This window comes from Saccopteryx bilineata, chromosome 3, assembly GCF_036850765.1.
Source record: "Saccopteryx bilineata isolate mSacBil1 chromosome 3, mSacBil1_pri_phased_curated, whole genome shotgun sequence".
NCBI lineage: Eukaryota > Metazoa > Chordata > Mammalia > Chiroptera > Emballonuridae > Saccopteryx > Saccopteryx bilineata.
In genome coordinates, this window is record NC_089492.1 from 133,731,655 (window position 1) to 133,755,818 (window position 24,164).

At 38.0% G+C, this 24,164-nt stretch overlaps 1 protein-coding gene across 2 annotated transcripts; it reads right to left on the bottom strand.

Annotated features, from left to right (window-relative positions):
• Positions 1–1,296: 1,296 nt before the first annotated feature.
• LOC136330545 (T-cell surface glycoprotein CD1e, membrane-associated-like) lies at positions 1,297–4,472 on the bottom strand. 2 transcript variants are annotated; one of them, XM_066267500.1, is made up of 6 exons: positions 4,358–4,472; positions 3,750–4,046; positions 2,661–2,939; positions 2,285–2,428; positions 1,667–1,760; positions 1,297–1,544 (listed from the first exon to the last, which is right to left on the bottom strand). In XM_066267500.1, the coding sequence occupies exons 1-6, from the start codon at positions 4,416–4,418 to the stop codon at positions 1,379–1,381; spliced, it is 1,041 nt and encodes a 346-aa protein (XP_066123597.1). In that variant the 5' UTR covers positions 4,419–4,472; the 3' UTR covers positions 1,297–1,378. The 2 variants fall into 2 exon arrangements, 1 of the variants encoding a protein (XP_066123597.1); XR_010730320.1 differs by having other exon boundaries at positions 1,521–1,570; positions 2,150–2,428.
• Between the last annotated feature and the right edge of the window lie 19,692 nt (positions 4,473–24,164).

Consider the following 24,164-nt stretch of genomic DNA (forward strand, 5'->3'; position numbering starts at 1 on the left):
CCCCCTCCTCATGCCACATACCTCTACTTTCTGTCTTTACTCCACCATTTACTCAAGGAACACGTGGACTGGACACTTTCTTCCATAGGGGGTCCAAATGAAGCATGCTCAGCAGTCCTCCTCCAGCCAGAAGACAGGGTTCTTCTGAGGGAGCTCCAGCCTGGCCCCCTACAGCTCAGGTGGACAGGACCCCTTATGATAATATAGATTACTCCTACTACAACCAAGCTCCTAAGGCAAACATCTTGATACCATGTCTCTCACCTCAAGCTTGCCCCATAAAGAACTCTGGCAGTCGGAACCACTGGGCCCCACCTGTCTCAGCTCACCAAAAGGGTGGGCCCTGCAGATCCTCCTGTCCCTCCCACTGGGAACCTGCTGCCAGAGTGAGCTAAAGCTGGGAGCAAGGCTGTTCCATGAGACTGGCCTGATGGAAGAATACATTAATATCCTCAACTGTCTACAAGAGGAACTCTGAAAGGATCTCTCCTCCAACAACCTGCTTAACTCCTGGTGGCAGCCACCCATCCTCACCTGGACTGCCCCTATCCTAGGTCCTCTTCTAATTATCAGCATATTACTCATATTTGCTCCTCTTTTTAAAATTCTTACAGGGCCACATCCACAAGGTTTCTCGAGTCATGGTCAACCAGATGTTTCTACACTCATATATGCCACTCCTCTCAGGCCACCACCATCTGACCTCCCTTTGCCATGATGTCCCTAACCAGTAGGAAGTAGACAGAAGTATAGCGGTATCCCTATCTAACATAAAAGGTCAGAATGTGAGGTCGCTGACAATGGGGGAAGGTCACGTGAGGAACCAGGCCAGAGAACTTTGGCTGGAACCGCCCACACCCATGCCCACCACAAGAAACTTCCTAGAAGCCCTTTGAAAAATAACAAGTGTCTGTCAGCCAATAAAATTTTGCCATATTATATCAACCTGACCACCCTACCAACACTATAAATTACACTCAAACAAGGGAGCCAGCACGATGTCTCCGGCTTGGATTGCGGAGCAGAGAACCTTGTCCGGGATGAGCTCTACTAAATAAAGCTTTTGCTATTCCACACTTCATGGTTATGCCCTTCTTTCTCCCTCAGTGGGGAAAATACCTTACAAGCCATCCAGGGAATCTTTTGGGGAAGATTCAGAAACAGACATCTAAATTAGACCTTGAGGGATCCATAAACAGGTGGCAAAAGCAGAAAAAACATTGTCATATGATGGGGACGAGGGGTCGAGTTTACAAATAAGTCAGAATCTCTGCCAAAAAAAAAAACTATTTTAGAAAAGGCATGCTTTATTTATTAGTGTGAAACAGGTTCAAGAGAAGCAGACCAGAATTTTGTGTATAAGGTAAAACTAATAACATCACAGTTGGTACAAGCTCTTTTTCCATTTCTTCAACAATTTATTTTTGATCCAAGATCTCTGTGCCAGGCAGAGGTGGTTTCCTGAACCTCTGGGTTCCTGGATGTTGCCGTCCATGGGAGCGGCAGGGCTGGGTGCACAGGGAGAGCATAGAGTCTGATTTGAGCTGTGGGAGAAGAAGAGGATTTTGATCTAAAAGATAGGAAAATCAGAGAAAAAAAGAACAGTAGAGGAAAGAAAGAATAAATGGATAAATGTGTTAAAGAAACAAAACAAGAAAAGTCTCACCTGTGCTGTATAATCCATGAACCCACCACAAGCACTGTAACCAGAGTAACTGCTACAGCCAAGCAGATCAATATCAGGGAGATGGGGTATCCATCTGATTGGGGACAAAATAATGTCACTCTATGAGATATTTCTATCCTACCTCAGTTAATGCTTCTCATTTCACAGGGTTGGGACCTTCCAAGAGCTTCCTTATTTTCATTTCGTATTTTCTATTTCAACTCTTCCTGAATCTATGTGTCTGATCTCATCCTCTTCTTTCTTCATTACCAAATTATTTGCTCCTTCCTTTATTTCTCTTCAGCACCTCTAATCTTCTCCTTCTCTTCTCTTGAAATTTAATTACCCTTCTTTATGATTTGTATTCTCCCACTTTTATCCTCTGGTGCGTAGCAGTCCTATCCATTCTCCAGCTGCTCAATCATTAGCCCTGAAACTATGGAAAGGCTATTATTTCCCAGCGGAGCCCTCGTTCTTTCTCACCCCAGTGGATGATTATATCATGGCCTCCCAGGCTGATGTGTTTCACTCGGCAGTAAAGGCCAGAAGCCTGTCCAGCTTCCACATCCAGGGTTACTCAAAGATACCACGTCCCATCAGCATTGGGCAAGACTTCACCTAGTTGAGTGCCCCGCTGCTCCTGTTGACCCCGCATCCACATCACCCACACAGGTTTTGGATGAAAGCCAGAAACATGGCACACCAGCAGCAGATGGCCAGGACCAGGACTGGAGCCTTTGATTACCCAAGCCTGTGGCTTCACTGGAAAAAGATAAGAAGAAATGGAGTTTAGCAAGGCATCCCACTTTCAGTTTCATGGCTCAGGAAAATTAGCTCTTTGAGTAATCACTCTTTTTCTTGTTGGGAAACAGTCCGGAACCCACACCAACCTTCAAGCCTCTTATTCCATGTCTCAAAAGGAATGATCAAGAGAAAAAAACTCAAATAAAAGAGTTAAGCACTGAAGCTATGAGGGGAGAGGAGGTGGGCTCACCCTGTCGTTCCAGGTCTGACTTCCCTCCTTGCAGGAGGCCTGACAGAAACCGAGGGAGGGTGTCACTGAGAAGGGCCTGCACAACTTCTTTAATAACACGGTAGTGATTAAGCATCTTACAGACATTCTGAGCCTGAATCCCTGCTCCTGGAGACGGCTTCCAGGAAGTATCTTGGAAACTCAGGAAATCTGATCCTTGATATGCTGCATTTAAAAAACTCTCTGGGGCTTTTCCAGAATGCATTCCACAGCCACTGGATACCTGGACCTCAAAGGGATCTGAGGGTGGAAAAGAAATAGATAATTAATACAGATCAAATTGTAGGGAGAAAATGTCAACTATCTAGAAAATAAAGAAGTTCAAGGGAAGAAACATTTTCTGTTGAATGACATGGAAGACTAAAGTTTGGTAATAAAAATGAAGCAAATCTGTGGAAGAATATGTTAAAATAATAAAGAAATCTTGAAACACGGGTGATGGGAATGCAGCATAATCAAATGTCAAAATAATGTAGAGATGTTTTTTCTGAACATATGTACCCTGATTTATCAATGTCACCCCAATAAAATTAATTAAAAAATACTACTAATAATAAAAAATAAAAAAAATAAAGGAATCTTGAAACAATTAATGTGAAGTGTTAGATGGGAAGACTGTTAGATAGCAGAGCAGCAGGAAGACCTTACTCGGGAGTTGTTAGGTCCTAGTTAGGTCATGTGAACACTCAGACCAGGGAGAAGGAAGGGCAGATCTTGGTTTTGAAAGGCTGAGTGAGCCTCAGGCCAAGGATGAAAGGAAAAAATCAAAAGGTAACAAATATTACAAGAAGCCAGAATATGAGAGTATATTCCAGAGTGTGCAGGGATATGTACATGTAGGTCCTTCATTGTATTTGGGGGTGATTGTATATTGAAAATAGTGTTAAAAAATGAAGCTAAACAAACAAACAAATAAATAAATAAATAAAAAGGAGTGAGCCAGGGGGACAGAACACAATGTCAGGAACGTGGAATAATGGTCAGAGCTCATATATCACCAGCCCTGGTGAAAACTTTCAGGCAAATATCAGTTTGGAAAAGCAAACTCACATTCAAGCTGAAACTGACTGGAAAATGCCTGCACTTCCCGGGGGAAGCTGTGGATGTACAACTGCAATAACGCCTGGATGTTCTTCAGCTCTTCCTTGCTGAAATTACCCCCAGACCAGGGCCACAGGAACTGGATGGTGCCCGAATCAGGGTCCCAGCGATGAGTCTGCAGCTCGCCCAGCCAGCCTGAGCTCTCCGTGTGCTGCCAGGTCTGGTTGGCAAAGGAATAAATTTCAAGCAAGCGAAAGGTGGGGGGCTCTTCTGTTGCTGGATGATGAGGTGCTAGACGTCGGGTAGCTGAAAGACAGAGAAGTGACAATAGAGAGCGGGTGAAAGGAGTAGAGAAGAGGGGCCCATAGAGGAAATGAAAAATGGGAATACTTACAAAGTTTGTACACAGTCCCATATCTTTTTCTCCCTGATTCAGATTCTTATCCCCAAAATTAGAAAGAGATAGGGGTCAAGGATGGAGCCTGGCCCTCGCCTGGCATGCAGATTCCAGGGACGTCTAGTAGGAATATTACTCCCTGTCTCCAGACCCTCTCCAGAACTTTTCTCCACTCTGCTTTGCCCAACCGCAGGTCTCATTCCATCTGGGTTCTTCTTACCCCCTGTACCTGGCCCATGGCAGAGAATTCCCTTGAAGAGCAGGGGCAGAAGCAGCAGCATTGCAGCTCTGGTAGGTAAGGATGCTTCAGCAGAATGAGTGCCCACAGACTCAGAGATCAGTTTCCTCTCCAAACCCTTTTGAACTCTTCTGTAGTAACTACCCTTGCCACCAAAACAAATCAGCCTCTCCCTCTGCTCACTTCCCTGTCAGAGATACCCACTGCCTCCCTCAGCCACAACCCTCCCACAGGGCCTCTCATTTCCCCTCCATCTCTTCCATGTCTGGCTTCCAGATTTTCTGTTTGCTCTTGTCTGCCTCCTGACCTCCTCATTGCACCAACAACTATAAAGTGAGTCCTGGCTTATAACAATGTCTGCAGTCTGAGGTTTGGCTAGAAAGTACAGAACCTTCTGGTGTTGGGGAACTCAAGTCCACACTTGGAGTCTCAATGTTCTTTTCCATAAAAGATGTAACAGAAGGTTCTCAGTAGTGCCTCATGGATTGAGCAGTGTCCTCACTCCTGATCTCTCTGTGGTTCTGCTGCTCTTATCAGTTTCCAGATTCCTATCTCCCTCTTCTTGGTTTCCTCTGTATTTTTCTATTTATCCATTATTTTTTGCTCTTTGTCTACTGTCACTCCTCTTATTACCTCTCCTGTTCTCCCTGTCCCCTCCCCACTACCTTCTGTCTTTTAAGCTTTCTCTTCTCAAAATCATTATTAAAAAACAATAGGCATTTTGAGTGAAGCTGTAGAATTAACAAGCATATGTCCATAATCCACAGCGAATATATAGCAGCATTGGCAATACAGATAGTCAGGTAATCTGAGGAAAAAACCCTTTTGCTCAGTTTTTCCATTCAGAGCAATAGTCACTCTTATAAATTTCCACAAGCATGCTTAACCCGGACGTAGTTAGCTGATACATAGATGAATGTTCATTAATGTTGTATGAGTGGGTCTATCGGGGATGCACAGGGGCTTGGGCTCCCACTCTTCCGTAAATGAGTTGAGTGTCTCCACGTCCCCTGGCTATGAGAAGCGGTCATGTAGCCCTCCCCTCACAGATTATGTTCTGGAAGCCCTGGTGTCCCCTTGATGTGTCTAATTAGTGAAGAGTTTTATTGGAGGCAGGAAAATGACTCCAGGGACTGAATTGTTCACAGAAGAGTTAATTACTTTGTTGATTCTTTACTTGTGTTCCTTTCATTGTTTGCTGTGCAACCTGCAGGCAGTTTAAATAATATCTCTTTGGTTCTCATAGACACATTCAAACTGACATTTAGTCAGAGCCCACATGGTGTCAAAAGATATGTCAGACACTAAGATTTCAGAGAGAAGTGCTTAAGAGAAAATGAAAGTAAACAAAAACAGCCAATCTACAACTACATTTATAATATAAAGGACTCACAGAATTGTGCTCAGAGTTATTAGAAAAAGTTTACACTTAGTCTCACCCATTGCTTCTGACTCTCAGATACTATTTTAGACATGTCATGTCCAATGCTATAAGAAAATAAGTCAGAACTCTAAGGTAATGAGATAATCTTAAAATATTTTTGTTCAGGTAAATTATTATTCTCTTCTGAGAGCCAAATAATTCTATTTGAAATACTCAAAAAAATCAAAGAATATGCAATAGAACTAGATAATAAAACTAATGATTGAAATAAAACCAAACATTAACCTGAATAATGCAATAAGTACTAATATAAATATATTTTTATAAATGAATGGACTACATCAAACTGAAAGGTTCTGCACAGAATAAACAACCATCAACATGACAAAAAGGCAACCAACAAAAATTTAGAAGATATGTGTGAACATAATCTCTGATTAGGGGCTAAAATCCAAATATACAGAGAACTCATACAACTCAACAACACAACGAAAAACAAAAAGTCCATATTTAATAATGGACAGAAGACCTGAAAAGACAGTTTTCTCAGGAAGACATTGCAATGGCCTAAAGATGTATGAAAAAATGTTCAATTTCACTAGTCACAAGAGATATGCAGATCAAAACCACAGAGTTTCCACCTCACACCTGTTAGCATGGCTGCTATCAACAAGATAAGAAGTAACAATTGTTGGCGTGGAGGCAGAGAAAAAACAAAAGCTTCAGCCACTGCTGGTAAAAATGTACATTGATATAGCCCAGGAATTGGGAACCTATGGCTCGCGAACCAGATGTGGCTTTTTTGATGTCTGCATCTGGCTCACAGACAAATATTTAAAAAAAATAATAATAACGTTAAAAGTATAAAACATTCTCTTGTATTACAATCCATTCATATCCTACCTCTCATGTTCATGGTTGCCGGTGACTGGAGACAATCACAGCTGTCTTCCAGGACAACACCAAATTTTTATTGGATAATGCATAATGTATACTGGTCATTGTGAGGTCAGGAAGTAAACTTCCCTCCTTTTAATCAAGTAGTCAGCTAGCTAATTGCAGAAACCCTGTTGACAAAAGAGATGGCTAAAAGAAAAAAAGATGAGGAGTATTGTACTTTTCAGCAGGAATGGACAGAGGAATTTACCTTTGTGGAGAGAGCAGGTTCTGCAGTGTGTCTAATATGCAATGATAAAATGCATCTATGAAACAATCAAATATAAAGTGGCACTTCAACACATGCCATACTTCATTTGCATTGAAATATCCAGCGGGGGACAGCAGGAAGAAAGCATGTCAAGAGCTACTGAGCAGAGTGCAAGCTAGTCAGCAGCAACTCCATGTTTGGACCCAACAAGGTGACTGGAATTTGGCTAGCTTTGCAAGTGCTTTAGCAATTGTGAGAAACAGAAAGCGATTCACAGATGGGGAGTATGCCAAAATATTTATGCTTGTGTATGAACAATGAACTTTTTGACGACTTTTCAGATAACGACAAGATAATCAAATGAATAAAAGACATGTCACTATCAGCAAGAACTGTTCACGATTATACCATCATGATGGCAAATCAAATTGAGCCAACACAAGTGAAGGACATAAATGCAGCACCATTCTTTTCTCTTGCTTTGGATGAGTCAACAGACATAAGCCACTTCTCTCAGTTCAGCGTAATTGCAAGGTATGCTGTTGCTGACACACTACGTGAGAAAAGTCTTGCTGTTTTGCCTATGAAATAGACAACAAGAGGGGAGAATTTATTCAAGTCTTTCACTTAAGTTTGCTAAAGAAAAAAATTTACTAATGGATAAACTTATTTCGGTGTGTATTGATGGTGCTCCATGCATGATAGGGAAAAACAGAGGATTTGTAGCGCTTCATCGTGAACATGAAAAGAGACCCATCCTAAGTTTTCTCTGCATCCTACATCAGGAGGTGCTTTGTGCTCAGATGTGTGGCGAGTAGCTTGGTGAGGTGATATTGTTGGTCATTCAGGTGGTCAAGTTTATTGTTGCCCAAGCTTTAAATGATTGCCAGTTTAAAACACTGCTGGATGAAGTGGGAATAATTATCCTGGTCTGCTTCTGCGCAGCAATGTGTGTTGGTTGTCAACAGGGAAGGTGCTCAGCCATTTCGCATCTTGTCTGAGTAAAATTTGAACTTTTCTTGAAATGAAAAACGTTGAGCATCTTGAGTTAGCTAACACTGAGTGGCTCCTGAAGTTCTACTATCTCATGGACATGACTGAACATCTGAATCAGCTTAATGTGAAAATGCAAGGCATTAGAAATATACTCTTATCCCTTCAACAAGCAGTGTTTGCATTTGAAAACAAGCTGAAATTCTTCATCGCCGACATTGAAACAGGTCGTTTGCTACACTTTTGAAAAAAGAAAGAATTTAAAGATGCATGCACAGCAAGTGACCCTGCTCAACACCTTGATCTCCAGCAGCTAGCAAGCTTCACATCTAATCTCCTGCAGTCATTCAAAGTGTACTTTGGAGAATTTCGTGAGTGCACTCGTCTTTTTAAGTTCATCACCCATCCACACGAGTGTGCAGTAAACAGTGCCGATCTGAGTTACATCCCCGGTTTCTCCATCAGAGATTTTGAGCTACAAGCTGCTGACCTGAAGGCCTCAGACATGTGGGTGAATAGGTTCAAGTCACTGAATAAAGATTTTTAAAGACTTGCACCACAGCAAGCAGAGTTGGCAAACAAACACAAGTGCAGAGAAATGAAAAAACTTCAACCTGCGGACCAGCTGATTGTCAAGATTTGGAACGCGATTCTTGTCATGTACCACACACTACAGCATATGAGTATTGCTGTACTGACAATGTTTGGCTCCACATATGCATGCGAGCAGTCTTTCTCACATCTAAAGAATGTTAAGACCAACCTATGACCACATTTAATGAATGGAAGTCTCAACACCTGCATGAAGATTAACCTCACCATGCATCAACCAGATTACAAAGCCATCAGCAAAACCATGCAGCACCAGAAGTTGCAATAATGGTAAGAAGTACTTTATCCATCATTGGTTAAAAACAGTATAACAACATTATTAAAAAGAATTTAGAGACTTATTGTACTTTAAAAGTGTTGGTCTTACATAAAATGCAAACATTTACTTGCATTTAGTGTTAAACATATTGTATGGCTCCCACGGAATTACTTTTTAAAATATGTGGCATTCATGGCTCTCTCAGCCAAAAAGGTTACCGACCCCTAATATAGCCACTATGAAAAAAGTATGGAGTTTCCTCAAAAAATAATATGTGGAATAGAGAAAAGAAAGCAACAAGCAAACAAAATGAACAAACACAGTCATAGGCAACAGTGGAGTGGTCATCAGAGGAGAAGGGAAATAAAGAGAAATTGAAGAGGGTAAAGGGGATGAAATATATGGTGATATGAAAAGACTAGACTTTTGGCCATGAAACATAATGCAATATACCAATGATTTATTATAGAATTGTATACTTGAAATGAATATAACATTATTGACCAATGTAACCTCAATACATTTAATTTTTAAAATTTATTTTAAAATATATAGTTGATCCTAAATATTGTTTAAAAATACTTGTAAAATTTAATGCATTTGATTAATAATTAGAAAGAAGTTAATAATCAAAGAATTATGATACATTCCATATTCTTAATTCCCTGGGGAGGCTGATAAAAAAGGGAGGGAAATAAGTTTTATATCAAATCATATCTTACTGACCACAAAAGAATAATATAGAGTTTGTTGGAAAAATATATTAAATTATGATTTTTATGGAAGACTTGATTTAGTCTCAGTGGTGAAGAACACCAGCCTTTTCTTTATCACAAAAATGTGCAAATATTTTAAATATTTATTTTAAAATGATGAATACATTTTTTATCATTCTAGAAAACAATGAAAGGACTCTACTTGAAGAGAAATCTTAAATTAGTCTTTCAAAAAGACAACAGATAAAATCACTCACAGTCCACAGGCCAGAAATCATGCAAAAGAAAACTAATGCAAAGCCCTGGCTGGGTCCCAGTTCATTAGAGCTTTGTTGCAAGACACATAATTTGCCATTTCAATCCTCAGTTGTGGCACATACAGGAACAGATCGATGTTCTTGTCTTTTTCTTGCTCTCTTTGTTCTCTTTCTAAAATCAATGAAATAAATATTTTAAATAATTTAAAATAAAACAAATATAAGGGATGTTTATAAATACTATAAATGGAAATGAAACATAAAAGTATAATAATCAGAGAATTACTTATTTATTTTAAAATTTATATTAAATTTATTAGGATAACATGGTTTAGTAAAATTATATAGTTTTCAACTGTACAGTTCTATACTACATTCTCTATATTTTGCAGTATGTGTTTACCACCTCAATTAAGTTTTCTTACATCAGCATGTATTTGACCCTTTTGACCTTTTTTTCTCACACCATGCCACCTCTTTTCTGTGGTAGCCACCATGCTTTTTGTTGTCTGTGTCTGCATGTTTATGTTTGTTTTCTTTGTTCATTTGTTGCTTTCATATTTATATCCCACATATCCGTGAAATCCTATGCTTCCTGACTTTTTCCATCTCACTTCTTTCACTTAGCATACTATTCTGAAGATCCATACATGTTGTTTTAAATTGAAATATTGTATATTTTTTCTCATGACTGTGTAGTATTTTATTGTATTTATGTACTGATTTCCACAGTGGTTAAAACAATTTACATTTCCATTAGCAGTGTATGAGAGGTTTTTATTTCTCCATCACCTCTTCAACAGTTATTATTACTTGTATTACATATAATAACTAAATAATTATTTATTAAAACTGGTTTCATTGAGTTTCAAGCTTTAAAAGCAGTTGTTCATATGACAGTAATCCAGAAATTTCTCTCATAGTGGAGGATATATTTGCCTGGGAAGGTATTTCATCCGGAAAACAGGCACAGTACTTGCAAGAAAAGCAGATGGGGACAAAGTAACTAGATGCCCAATTGTATTTTGTTTTTGCTAAAAACATAAGGATCAGTTGCTTCATGTACATAGAAAGGTAAAGGGGTACAAAGGTGTATTCTTAGCTGCAGTCACCTAGTTATACAGAAAGTTCTAGTATATGTGACACATTTTAAAATTTTATCTGAAGAAAATAAAAGCATAAGATCCTACATGTTTTTTCTATAAAGAGATGAAGGGACTGTCTGCCTTACAGATAGCAAACCTTGCTAGAAAGTAGGAAATGTGTGGAGACCTACATGAGAGAAGTGGATATTGAAGCTTGGGGTCAAAGGAAAAAACAGAAAAGGAGACAAAACAACAGAAGGCCATGAAAGAGGTGCCATATTGAAAAATTATCTTGTTTATCAAGCAAGTGAAGGATTTTAAAAATGAGCATGATATGGTTAAAATGGCATTAGGAAAGGCTTATAATTCACGTTGAGATTTGCAATCAGATGGTGATGAAAGCTAGAAGGCAGATAGATGACTTTAGTGACCCGAACAAAGGCAGTGGCACTGAGGCTGCAGAGTAGAAAGAACAAAGCATGGTGATAAGCAGGATTAGTCAAACAAAGTGTGACCAGGAGAAGATAAAATGGTGTCACTTATTAAAATAGACAACACAGTTTGGCTGAGAGGATATTGAGATATGCAGTCAGTTTGGGTCATGTTGAATTTGAGGCCCCAACTGGTGGTGTTTTGGTGATTCATGGCAGGCATATGGGTTTTTGCAAGGAGATGTTATGGGCTACACAGTATCTGCTGAGCTTGTGGCCATAGAAAGCAGTGTAGATATCTGTAAATCTATCACTTAAAATAACATTTAAAGTTAACTTGAATCAGTGTTGTTATTTCTGTCTAAAGTGTTCAAGTTTCTTGAGTGTTTTTACAGGATGTCTTGGGTCAAAAGAGTCTCTACATACAATGTTTCAAGTTTATGATGCTCATTCCTATGAAAACTTTAAAACATTGAGATGTGAGTGTTTCAGCCTAAGTCATTAGAGTTGTACTTACAGACTACGTGGGCAAACTGATTCAGTTGCACACATGGGAAGAATACGCAGTAACACAGAAAATGAATAAGGGAGTTGGCAACCCTCAATATGTTTACCTTTGCATTTTGGACCTTGAGAAGCACAAGTCTCCTGTTTTAGTTACTAGGGTGTGTTTCAATTTATCTAAATTAGGGTTGTGTTACTTTTGTAGGAGTAGAATTGTGTCATAACCCGAGGACCCCTGATTTTTTTTCTTTATTAATTAAATATTGAGCAATTATTCTGTGCTAGACATTTTCTAAGCATACAGTAACATGATAATAAATGATAATAGGGATGGACCAAGTCAAGGATATCAAAGGAAATTTCCATTGACCAATTGAAGTTCTACATTCTGAGAGAAGATTAGGAGTTAATCTGAATAACATTGCACAGTATATGCTAAGACCCTGTAAATACAGGGAGTATATACCATTGGAGGAACCAAAAAAAAATGCCATTCATAGTTTATACAGTTCATAACACAAAATTTCCCATATACCTTTAAAATACACTGCTCTGTTTTAACTACATTTTTCCTTTGAAAAAGTGGAAAAAAGGTATTTTAGGATATCATTATGCATTGAATTCCATAGTACACTCTAGTAAAATTTATTTCATGTTTATATCTAAGTAACATACTCAGGGGGCTGGTTTTCTGATAAGGACATAGTTCACTTGTGGTAGCCTACAGCATATGCATATCTCAAACTCAGGAATGATGTGTTGTCCTATTATCAATCATTTCATGGAAGTACCAGGTATTTATGTGCTGGCCACCCTACATTTTCAGACTAACATCCTCTTCAATTACCTCTAGGTAAATGGGCCCTTTCTTACCCATGCCACCCTTTGCCCAATGTGAATTAAAACAAGCTTGAGTATTTCACTTTGTTACAATACCACCCAACAGGTTCCAGGGCCCTTTTAAAAATCCAACTAGGCCTTTGTTAAAGTTTTTAGTTCTGTGTGTGACACTAAGACTTTGCATGAGTGGAAGTGTTTCCATTGCACCCTAATACCATGCAGACAAGTGGTGCTGCTACAAATCTGACCACCTGTTTCCTTTAGTATGAGAAACTTTCAGACCATTGAAGTGAAGGCCCAACTAATTCTCTCTTCCAAAAGAGTGATGACCCTGAAAAAAATTTTTTAAAGACAACCATATTGAGTAACATCAGAGAAATGGCGCTGTGAGGAGCAATACTGATAAATCTCCCCAAAATTTCAACAAGTTCTTCAACCAGAGATAGAAAAATCTATCCTTGCAGCATCTAGAATTACCACACATTGAACATGAAGGTATGATCGAGTGAAAAATTGACTAAGTATATAATCAATCCCAAAGGAAATAAGATAGAGAAAGGAACACTCTGCCTTTCTCACTAACCTAAGCCAGAGCTGCTTTCACTTGGAACTGAGATAGAGAGCTAAGGGTGCAGAGGAAGCTAGTTGGCTGCACAGCCATCTGAGTCAGGCTGCGGCACAGATGTCCAAGCTGAGGAATGACTATGCCTGTGGCGACCCAATCAACACAAGCTAACGCCCGCGGAGGACCCTGACAAAGATGGACAGGTAGTGGCCGTCATTAGCTCCAATATCCTGGCCAGCGAGTGCGGATAGTGTGCAAGAGGTTCCTCCTGGCACCCTGGGAGTGGGCACCCATGTTACCAGACAGAGGGGCACAGTCAGAGCTCTTTGTGTGGGCTGTGACCAGAGTCTTGGTGTGGTTCCTGCACCCTGAACAGTGGCATGCGGGGAGTGCATGAAAGCAAACTTCCCTATGCCCGAACTTCTCTGGGCAGGTGGGGCACCACACCCAGCCATTTAAGCTAACAGAACCAAGAAGGATTAGCTTAACCCACAGTCTGCCCACCTCCCAAATGACCTATGCGGCTGACAAGATGTAACTGACAAGATCTCTCTCTCAGTTCAGCGATCTAAGACAAGATGCGTGATATTTTTTAGCGCCTCTTGCTATGCACATAGGAGTGGGAGCAACTTCTGATTGGCAGAGCTTTCATACTCAGGGCTGTATGTTAAAAGGAATTTGGCAGCTTGTAAGACCTCTTGTTTTGCAACAGCAACTAGGGCATCTTCTACCCAGCCAAAACAGGTTACAAAGTACAAAAAGCCTGGGGAGAATGGTCCCACAGAGTGCTGAGGCATAGTGGAAATGCCTGGAGGCAAAAAAAAGCACCTTGAGACCAATTGGCTCCCAGCCCCGCCTGATTATGCTAGCGGCTCTGACTGACAGAGCCTTACCCAGTGCCCTGCACTGAGTGGGGATTTGCCAGCTCTTTGAGCCTCTTACTCTCCAGGCAGAGGCAGCAGCAACCTCATAGCTGGATCATCAGGCTGCTAATTCAGGAAGGAGAGACTAGGAGAGAGGCTCCGGGAAAATGGAATCTCTCATTGTTGGAGCCTACAAATGCTAACAAGCCTCTACTGCCAACGAGACTGAAGCCTAATATATGACATCGCCATAGAGACTTATCAACTGCAAATCTCTACCTAAGCATGCCACAGGGGCTGAGCCTGGGGTACAGAGTCATTGACCAGGAAGAAGGAGAAAAAAGGAAAGGAAGAAGATAGCCTATCAAAATCAAGAAAAAGCCACAGACTTTATAACCTTCTCCATTTTTTTTTGTTTGTTTATTTTTCTCATCTTTTTGTCTTGATTATTTTCTTCTTCTTCCACTTTGGTCGATTTATTCTCTGCCTGTCTTATTTTTTCCTCTTCTTGAACTACACTACCCATAAATGTTACATTTCCCATTTTCTTTCTTTTCTTCTTTCTTTCTCTCTATGAGGGTTGCACTCCAAAACCCTTAAAACTCTCTCTCTCTTTGTTCTTTTTTCTTCTATTCATTTTTTCCTTTTTCTTTTTTTTCTCCCTCTATATTAGTTTCCTCTTTTCTCCTTTACTTTTCCTCTCATTCAATCCTCAATCACAAACAAATTATTTTACTTGGTACTCAAATTTCTCTTTGTGGCATTTTGGGTGCTTTTTACTTTGCTTTTGAACTCATAAGCATTCCTCCCAACCATGGCTCTTCATTTTATCTAGTTTTTGCTCCAGTTAATACAATAGTAATTTTCTAATTTTTTTCCCTTTTTCCTGTTTCCCTCTCATCCCTCTCATTATATCTCTTAGTCAACCATCACTTACAAACAAATCATTTTATTCTTGACCAAAATCTTTTCCTTTTTTGCATTTTGTAGGTCCATACCTCCTTTTTGGCCCTGTTATCACTTCTCCCCAACTCAGGCCCTCTGTTATAGGTAATTTCTATTCCATTTAGCACAATATAATTCACAGTTCATAACATTTTTTTCTCAAGGAGGAGGGGAGAGGAGAGGAAAAAAAAGTGAAATAATGAATTTTTTTTAATTTTATTTTTTATTAATTCTCATTAGTACTATCAACAAAACCACCCTCAGATGCCATTAAGGAAAAGGAAATCAAATATCATGGATACAAAAGACAGAGATATAGCACAGATAGATGAGATAGATTTTTTCTATGGAGAAAAAGTTTAATATATTGGAAACCTTGGAGATAAATGACAGAGAATTTAAAATAGAAATCCTGAAATATTCAGAGATATACAGGAAAATACATAAAGGCAATTTAGGGAGCTAAGAAGACAACAACAAACACAAAGAATATATTACCAAGAAAATTGAAACTATAAAAACAAATGAAACAGAGATGAAAAACTGAATTGACAAGCTGAAAAACGAGGTAACAAGCTTAGCTAATAGAAAAGGCCAGATAGAAGGTAGGATTAGTGAAATAAAAGATAAGCAACTTGAGGCACAACAGAGAGAAGAAGAAAGAGACTCAAAAATTAAAAAAGAAATTGAGAGAGCCCTACAGGAATTGTCTTACTCCATCAAAAATAATAACATAAGAATAATAGGTATATCAGAGGAAGAAGAGAGAAAAAATGGAATGGAGAACATATTCAAACAAATAATAGATGAGAACTTCCAAAGCCTGTGGAAAGAACTAAATCCTCAAATTCAAGAAACAAACAGAACACCGAGATTTCTTAACCCCAATAAACCTACTCCAAGGCACATCATAATGAAATTGGCACAAACCAACAAAGAAAAAATTCTCAAGGCAGCCAGGGAAAAGAAGAATACAACATATAAAGAAAGGCCTATTAGATTATTATTGGATTTCTCAGCAGAAACTCTACAAGCTAGAAGAGAGTGGGCCCCAATATTTAAAGTCCTGAAAGAGAGGAACTTTCAACCTCAAATACTATACCAATCAACGCTATCCTTCAAATATGAAGGAGAAATAAAAACATTCACAGATACAGAAAAGATGAGAGAATTTATCATCAGAAAACCCCCACTCCAGGAATTACTAAAGGGGGTTTTCCAACCAGATTCAAAGAACAAAACAAAACAAAACCACAAGTAAAAGCTCCACCAAGAACATAATAAAACCAAATTTAAACTATGACAACAAAAACAAAAAACGGGGGGTAGAGGAGGAGATTAACAATATAAAAGGATGATGGAGTGCAAAAGTACTCATAAGATAGAGTACTACAATGAACATGGTAGGTACACTTTTCATTACTTAATGGTAAACACCCTTGAAAAAACCACCATAGAAGCACAGGACTCACAAAAGATGGCAACAGAGGAAAGAATTATGGAATACAACCAAACAAAAACAAAGAATAGAAAAACAATAGAGAAGAATTAAACAAGATACAAAACTAACAGAAAGCAATTTACAAAATGGCAATAGGGAACACACAAGTGTCAATAATTACATTAAATGTAAACAGATTAAACTCACCAATAAAAAGACACAGAGTAGCAGAATAGATTAAAAAAGAAAATCCAACTGTATGCTGCCTACAAGAAACACATTTAAGCAACAAGGATAAAAACAAATTCAAAGTGAAAGGCTAGAAAACAATACTCCAAGCAAATAACATGAAAAAAGCAAGTGTTGCAATAGTCATATATAATAATGCTGACTACAAGACAGCAAAAGTACTCAGAGACAAAAATGGTCACTTTATAATGATTAAGGGGACACTAAATCAAGAAGACATAACAATTTTTAATATATATGCACCAAACCAAGGAGCACCAAATAAGACAGCTACTTATTGACTTTAAAACAAAAACTGACAAAAATACAATCATAATTGGAGACATCAATACACTGCTGATGGCTCTACATCATGCATCCAAAAAGAAAATCAATAAAGATATATTGGCATTAAATAAACCACTAGAGCACCTGGAAATGATAGACATCTACAGGACACTTCATCCAAAAGCAACATAGTATACATTTTTGTCTAGTGTACATGGGACATTCTCAAGAATTGACCATATGTTGGGCCACAAAAATAATATCAGCAAATTCAGAAAAATTGAAATTGTATAAAGCATATTTTCTGATAATAAAGCCTTAAAACTAGAATTCAGTTGCAAAAAAGTGAAAAAAACCCCACAAAAATGTGAAAACTAAACAACATACTTTTAAAAAATAAATGGGTCAAAGAAGAAATAAGCGCAGGATCAAAAGATATATACAGACAAATGAAAATGACAATATGACATCAGAATCTATGGGATGCAGCAAAAGCAGTAATAAGAGGAAAGTTCATATCACTTCAGGCCTATATGAACAAACAAGAGAGAGCCCAAGTAAACCACTTAACTTCCCACCTTAAGGAACTAGAAAAAGAAGAACAAAGACAACACAAAACCAGCCAAAGAAAGGAGATAATAAGAATCAGAGCAGAAATAAAAAAAATAGAGAACAGAAAAACTATAGAAAAAAATCAATAAAACAAGGAGCTGGTTCTTTGAAAAGATCAACAAAATTGACAAACCCTTGGCAAGACTCACCAAGGAAAAAAGACACAGGACTCAAATAAATAAAATCCAAAATGAAAGAGTAGAAATCACCACAGACATCATAGATATACAAAGAATTATTGTAGAATACTATGAAAAACTATATGCCACCAAATACAACAATCTAGAAGAAATGGATAAATTCCTAGAACAATACAACCTTCCTAGACTGAGTCATGAAGAAGCAGAAAGCCTAAACAGACCAGTCAGCAGGGAGGAAATAGAAAAAACTATTAAAAACCTCCCCAAAAATAAAAGTCCAGGCCCAGACGGTTATACTAGTGAATTCTATCAAACATTCAAAGAAGACTTGGTTCCTATTCTACTCAAAGTCTTCCAAAAAATTGAAGAAGAAGCAATACTTCCAAACACATTTTATGAGGCCAACATAACCCTCATACCAAAACCTGGCAAGAATGGCCAAAGAAAGAAAACTACAGACCAATATCTCTAATGAATATAGATGCTAAAGTACTAAACAAAATACTAGCAAATCGAATACAAAAACATATTAAAAAATAATTTATCATGATCAAGTGGGATTCATCCCAGAATCTCAAGGATGGTTCAACATATGTAAAACGGTTAACGTAATACACCACATGAACAAAAGAAAGAACAAAAACCACATGATCTTATCAATAGATGCAGAAAAGGCATTTGATAAAATACAACACAATTTTATGTTTAAGACACTCAACAAAATGGGTATAGAAGGAAAATATCTCAACATGATAAAGGCCATATATGATAAACCATCAGTCAACATCATATCAAATGGCATAAAACTGAAAGCTTTACCCCTTAAATCAGGAAAAAGTCAGGGTTGTCCACTCTCTCTGCTCTTATTTAATGTGGTGCTAGAGGTTCTATCCAGAGCAATCAGACTAGATAAAGAAATAAAAGGCATCCATATCAGAAAAGAAGAAGTAATGGTATAATTTTTTGTGGATGATATGATCCTATACATCAAAAAATGCCAAGACTCCACAAAGACATTACTAGAAACAGTAAGCCGATACAGCAAGGTCGCAGGATACAAACTTAATATACAAAAGTCCATAGCCTTTCTATATGCCTACAATGGAATATTAGAGAATGAGCTCAAAAAAATAATCCCCTTCACAATTGCAACAAAAAAAATAAAATACCTAGGAATAAACATAACAAAGAATGTAAAAAACCTATATAACAAAAACTACAAAGCATTTTTAAGGGATATAGAAAGAGATACAATGAGTTGGAAAAATACTCCTTGTTCGTGGATAGGAAGAATAAATGCAATCAAAATGGCCATATTGCCCAAATTAATATACAAATTTATTGCAATTCTCATCCAAATTCCAATGACAATTTTTAAAGAAATGGAGCAAAAAATCATCAGATTTATATGGAACTATAAATATCCCCAAATAGCCAAAGCAATCCTAAAGAAAAAGAATAAAGCTGGGGGCATTAAAATACCTGACTTCAAACTATATTATAGAGCCACAACAATCAAAACAGCTTGGTATTTGCAGAAAAATAGACAGACCAATGGAACAGAATAGAAAGTCCAGAAATAAAACCACATATATATGGTCAAATAATTTTTGATAAAGAGGCCAACAACACACAATGGAGAAAAGAAAGCTTCTTTAAGAAATGGTGCTGGAAAATCTGGAAAACCACATGCAAAAGAATGAAACTCAACTACAGTTTGTCCCCTTGTACTAAAATTAATTCAAAATGGATCAAAGACCTAAATATAAGACCTGAAATAATAAAATACATAGAAGAAGACATAGGTACTAAACTCATGGACCTTGGTTTTAAAGAGCATTTTATGAATTTGACTCCAAAGGCAAGGGAAGTGAAGGCAAAGATAAATGTATGGGACTATATCAGACTAAGAAGTTTTTGCTCAGCAAGAAAAACTGATAAAAAAATCAACAGACAGCCAACTAAATGGGAAATGATATTTTCAAACAACAGCTCAGATAAGGGCCTAATATCCAAAATATACAAAGAACTCATAAAACTCAACAACAAACAAACAAATAATCCAATAAAAAAATGGGAAGAGGACATGAACAGACATTTCTCCCAGGAAGAAATACAAATGGCCAAAAGATATATGAAAAGATGCTCATCTTCATTAGTTATTAGAGAAATGTAAATCAAAACTGCAATAAGATACCACCTCACACCTGTTAGATTAGTTATTTTCAACAAGACAGGTAATAGCAAATGTTGAAGAGGCTGTGGAGAAAAAGGAAGCCTCATCCACTGTTGGTGGGAATTTAAAGTAGTACAACCATTATGGAAGAAAGTATGGTGGTTCCTCAAAAAACAGAAAATAGAACTACCTTATGACCCAGCAATCCCTCTACTGGGTATATACCCCAAACACTCAGAAACATTGATACATAAAGACACATGGAGCCCCATGTTCATTGCAGCATTGTTCACAGTGGCCAAGACATGGAAACAACCACAAAGCCCTTCAATAGATGACTGGATAAAGAAGATGTGGCACATATACACTATGGAATACTACTCAGCCATAAGAAATGATGACATCGGATCATTTACAACAAAATGGTAGGATCTTGATAACATTGTACGGAGTGAAATAACTAAATCAGAAAAACACAAGAACTGCATGATTCCATACATAGGTGGGACATAAAAATGAGAATAAGAGACAGGGACAAGAGTGTGGTGGTTATGGGCTGGGGGGGGAGGAGTGGAAGGGGAAGGGGAGGGGCACAATGAAAACTAGATAGAAAGTGAGGAAGGACAATCTGACTTTGGGTGATGGGTATGCAACATAATTGAATGACAAGATAACCTGAACATGTTTTCTTTGAACATATGTACCCTGATTTATTGATGTCAACCCATTAAAATTAATAAAAATTAAAAAAAATAAAGACAATCATATTAAGACTTTGAAAGTGGTTCAAATGCATATATCTAATTAAGAAGTATTTATTTTAAAACAACTATCATATTAAACCTCAATAAGCACAGTGGTTCTAATCAGAGATGCTTTCAGCTCCTCCCCATGCCCAGTACTCTCAGTGCAGTGATAATAGGGCTTGGAGAGCCATTAAAAATGGAAAGTTTCTTACTGGAGGTGGCAAACTTGATTTAGAGAGGAGCAGGGAAAAACACAAGGTCAGGAGCAATATTGTCAATAACAATAGCAAACTCAAACAATAGCATAGTCAAAGGCACACACACAGAAAAGGTTAACTTCACAACTGCCTGAGGGTATAACACTGGATGTCGAGGCAAGGATCTTACAGACTAGCAAGAAAATTTAGAGGGAAATACTGTGCATAAGATGAACATAGTGGACTCTGACTAGTTTGTTCAGTGGTAGAGCGTTCCCTGGCATGTGGATGTCCTGGGTTCGATTCCCAGTCCAGGCACACAGGAGAAGCACCCATCTGCTTCTCCATCCCTCATTGTCTCACTTTCTCTCTCTCTTTCTCTCTCTCTCTCTCTTCTCTTCCACTGCTTCAGCCACAGCTTGATTTTAGCGACTTGACCCTGGGCACTGAGGATGGTTCCATGACCTCTGCCTCAGGTGCTAAAAAATGGCTCTGGTTGCCATGGATCTTGGGCCCTAGGTGGGCAGAGCATTGTTCATTAGTGGACTTGCTGGGTGGATCCCTTTCTGGGTGCATGTGGGAGTCTGTTTCTGCCTCCTCTCCTCTCTACTAAATAAATAACAAAAAAAGGTCAACATAGTGAAAACATGATAATCTACCATATATCCCTGATAGCTCAGAAGAATGCACACATGTGCAAGGCTGTACGCATGCTTATAAAAGACCAGAAATGACCAACTCCAGCTTCTGCAGGTCCCTGGATGAATTTGAGGCTTGTGCACATGCTATGGATAAAAACAAGAAAGTGGAGAGGAAAGTCAAGTTCAGGGAACATCCTGAACCTTAAATGCTCACCCCATCACAAAAAAAGAGCTATTGGCAAAGGGTAGAAACCTTACACACTTAGTGTTTGAACACAATTTACTAAGCTATGCTGACATACAAATGTTCCCTAAAAAAATAAAATATTCTTAAAATAAAACTTGGAGAGCTATTTCTGGTCACATACTGTGGAAAAGTCAAACTGTAGAGAATTATTCGAGACAAGCCACTAAACAAACATTCAAAGAAGTGCAGCTAGTGCTCGACTTACGACCATGATTGGTTCTGACAGACAGGTCGTAACACGATTTGGTCATAAGTTGAGTAGGCTATATGTACAGTACTGTGAAATGATGTTATAAAAATCTTTAAGTCATAGTTTATCATAATTTTCTTTCATTATTTTTATATATCATAATTTTCTTTGTTAATTTTATTCCATTTGTATCATCTCTACACCATTTTGTTTCTTATTTTTACATTCATCAGGTTTAAGTAAAACACTGCATTACCAGTATATCTGGTTTAATATTTGCAAAACATACAAAATTACAAAATACAGGTGCATACAAAAATACAAAATACACTGTACAGGTGTAAAAAACACCATAGGAAACATTTTCCCAATTGCAAAACATATCAAAATATATAAACATGTATGAAACATTTTATTGGCCGCTGGTACTTGGCTATGGATCAGTGATGTCGTCATCTGAGGCAGCAGTTGAGGTTACTGGAGTTGTTTTTTTCATAAACAAGTGCTATAATATTTACTTTCTTCCTTCATACTTTTTCATTGATTGCTTTCTCATATATACCTTGAGCATGGGGTTACAGCAGAGCAAGTAGCCCCTTGCTCAAGCCAGTGACCTTGGGCTCAAACCAGAGAACATGGAGTCATGTCTATGATCCCATGCTCAAGCCAGCACCCCTGCACTCAAGCTGGTGAACCCATGCTCAAGTCGGATGAGCCCGTGCTTATTTTCCTGTTGAGATTGATGGCCTTTCTTTCCTTCTTGACAGGCTGAGGCATAGACAAAGACAATTTCCTCTTGGTAGACATCTTGGGAGGGGTTGGAGGAAAAATATCCAAGACACAAAACACAAATTGTGGTACCGAGTCTGGGATAACAGTTGAAATGGTGCACATGGAGATGGTAGTGTGACCAGAAGCTGGTCCACACTGTTGTATGCCCAGCTGGGCAACGCTTGTGCTGCCAGACGCGGAGAAGTTGTGGCTAGCGATTGTGGTCATAAAGTCAAATGGTCTTAAGTTGCATAGGTTGTAAGTCGATTAATATCTGTAAAGAGCAACAGCAATACCTCTTGAAAGATCAGAATCCATATAACATCATGCATTTCTCAAAAGTATAATAAGAGGCATGAAAAGAAAGAGGGAAGCATGACTAGACACAGGATAAAAAGAAGGCAACATAAATTGCCTTGGATGTTGCTCACGTGTTGGAAATAGAAGAAAAACTTCAAAGCTGGAAAACAGTGAATATCAAATATATTAAAAAAAATAAATCCCACATTTAAGAATTACGGGTGGTCCTGGCTGGTTGGCTTAGTTGTAGAACTTTGGCCTGGTTTGATTCCCAGCCAGGGCACACAGGAGAGGCGCTTATCTGCTTCTTCACCCCTCCCCGTCTCCTTCCTCTCTGTCTCTCTCTTCCCCTCCCACAGCCAAGGCTCTACTGGAGCAAAGTTGGCCCGGGCACTGAGGATGGCTCTGTTGCCTCTGCATCAGGTGCTAGAATGGCTCTGGTTGCAACAGAGCGACACCCCAGATGGGCAGAGCTTCGCCCCCTGGTGGGCATGTTGGGTGGATCCTGGTCGAGCGCATGTGTCAGACTGTCTGACTGCCTCCCTCTTTCTAACTTCAGAAAAATAAAAATTAAAAAAAAATAATTAAGGGAAAGAATATAAACAATGATGACTCAAAAGAGAAAGTCAATGAAAAAAACAGAATATATTTTTAATAACTCCATGAAATTTCTGTATTGAAATGTACAATAAATTGCTAACAAGATACAAAATAAATATACCAAAAAGAAAAATGTTTTTCTATATTAAGAGTGAGTAATTTTAAAATAAAATAAAAAAGAAATTTTTTCACAAAGCCTCAAATGTAATAAAATAAATAAGAACAAACATATTATTAGAAAGTCAAGGACATTCAGTGAATACTAAAAAGACTGCTGAGAGAAATAAAAGATTTAAGTAAACGGAGAAATATTTCATGCATTTATAAAAGCACCAAAAGTTAATAAATAAGTATAAAATCAATAAAAATATAACATCTATTCAGTTTACATCTACTTATGTCATAAACAACTCACTTTGGTTTTCTGCCAATGAAGTCTTTTTGTCTTTTATTTTGTTTTGTTTTTTGGTATAAATCATTTAGGATAAATGGGTATCAATGAAAAATCATTTAATTTGGTATTATAATTATTTAGTGTGTTGATATTTATTCATTTATTTGTATTTATTTCTTATTGATCTCTATTGTTTAATCTGTTTTATGAAGAAAAC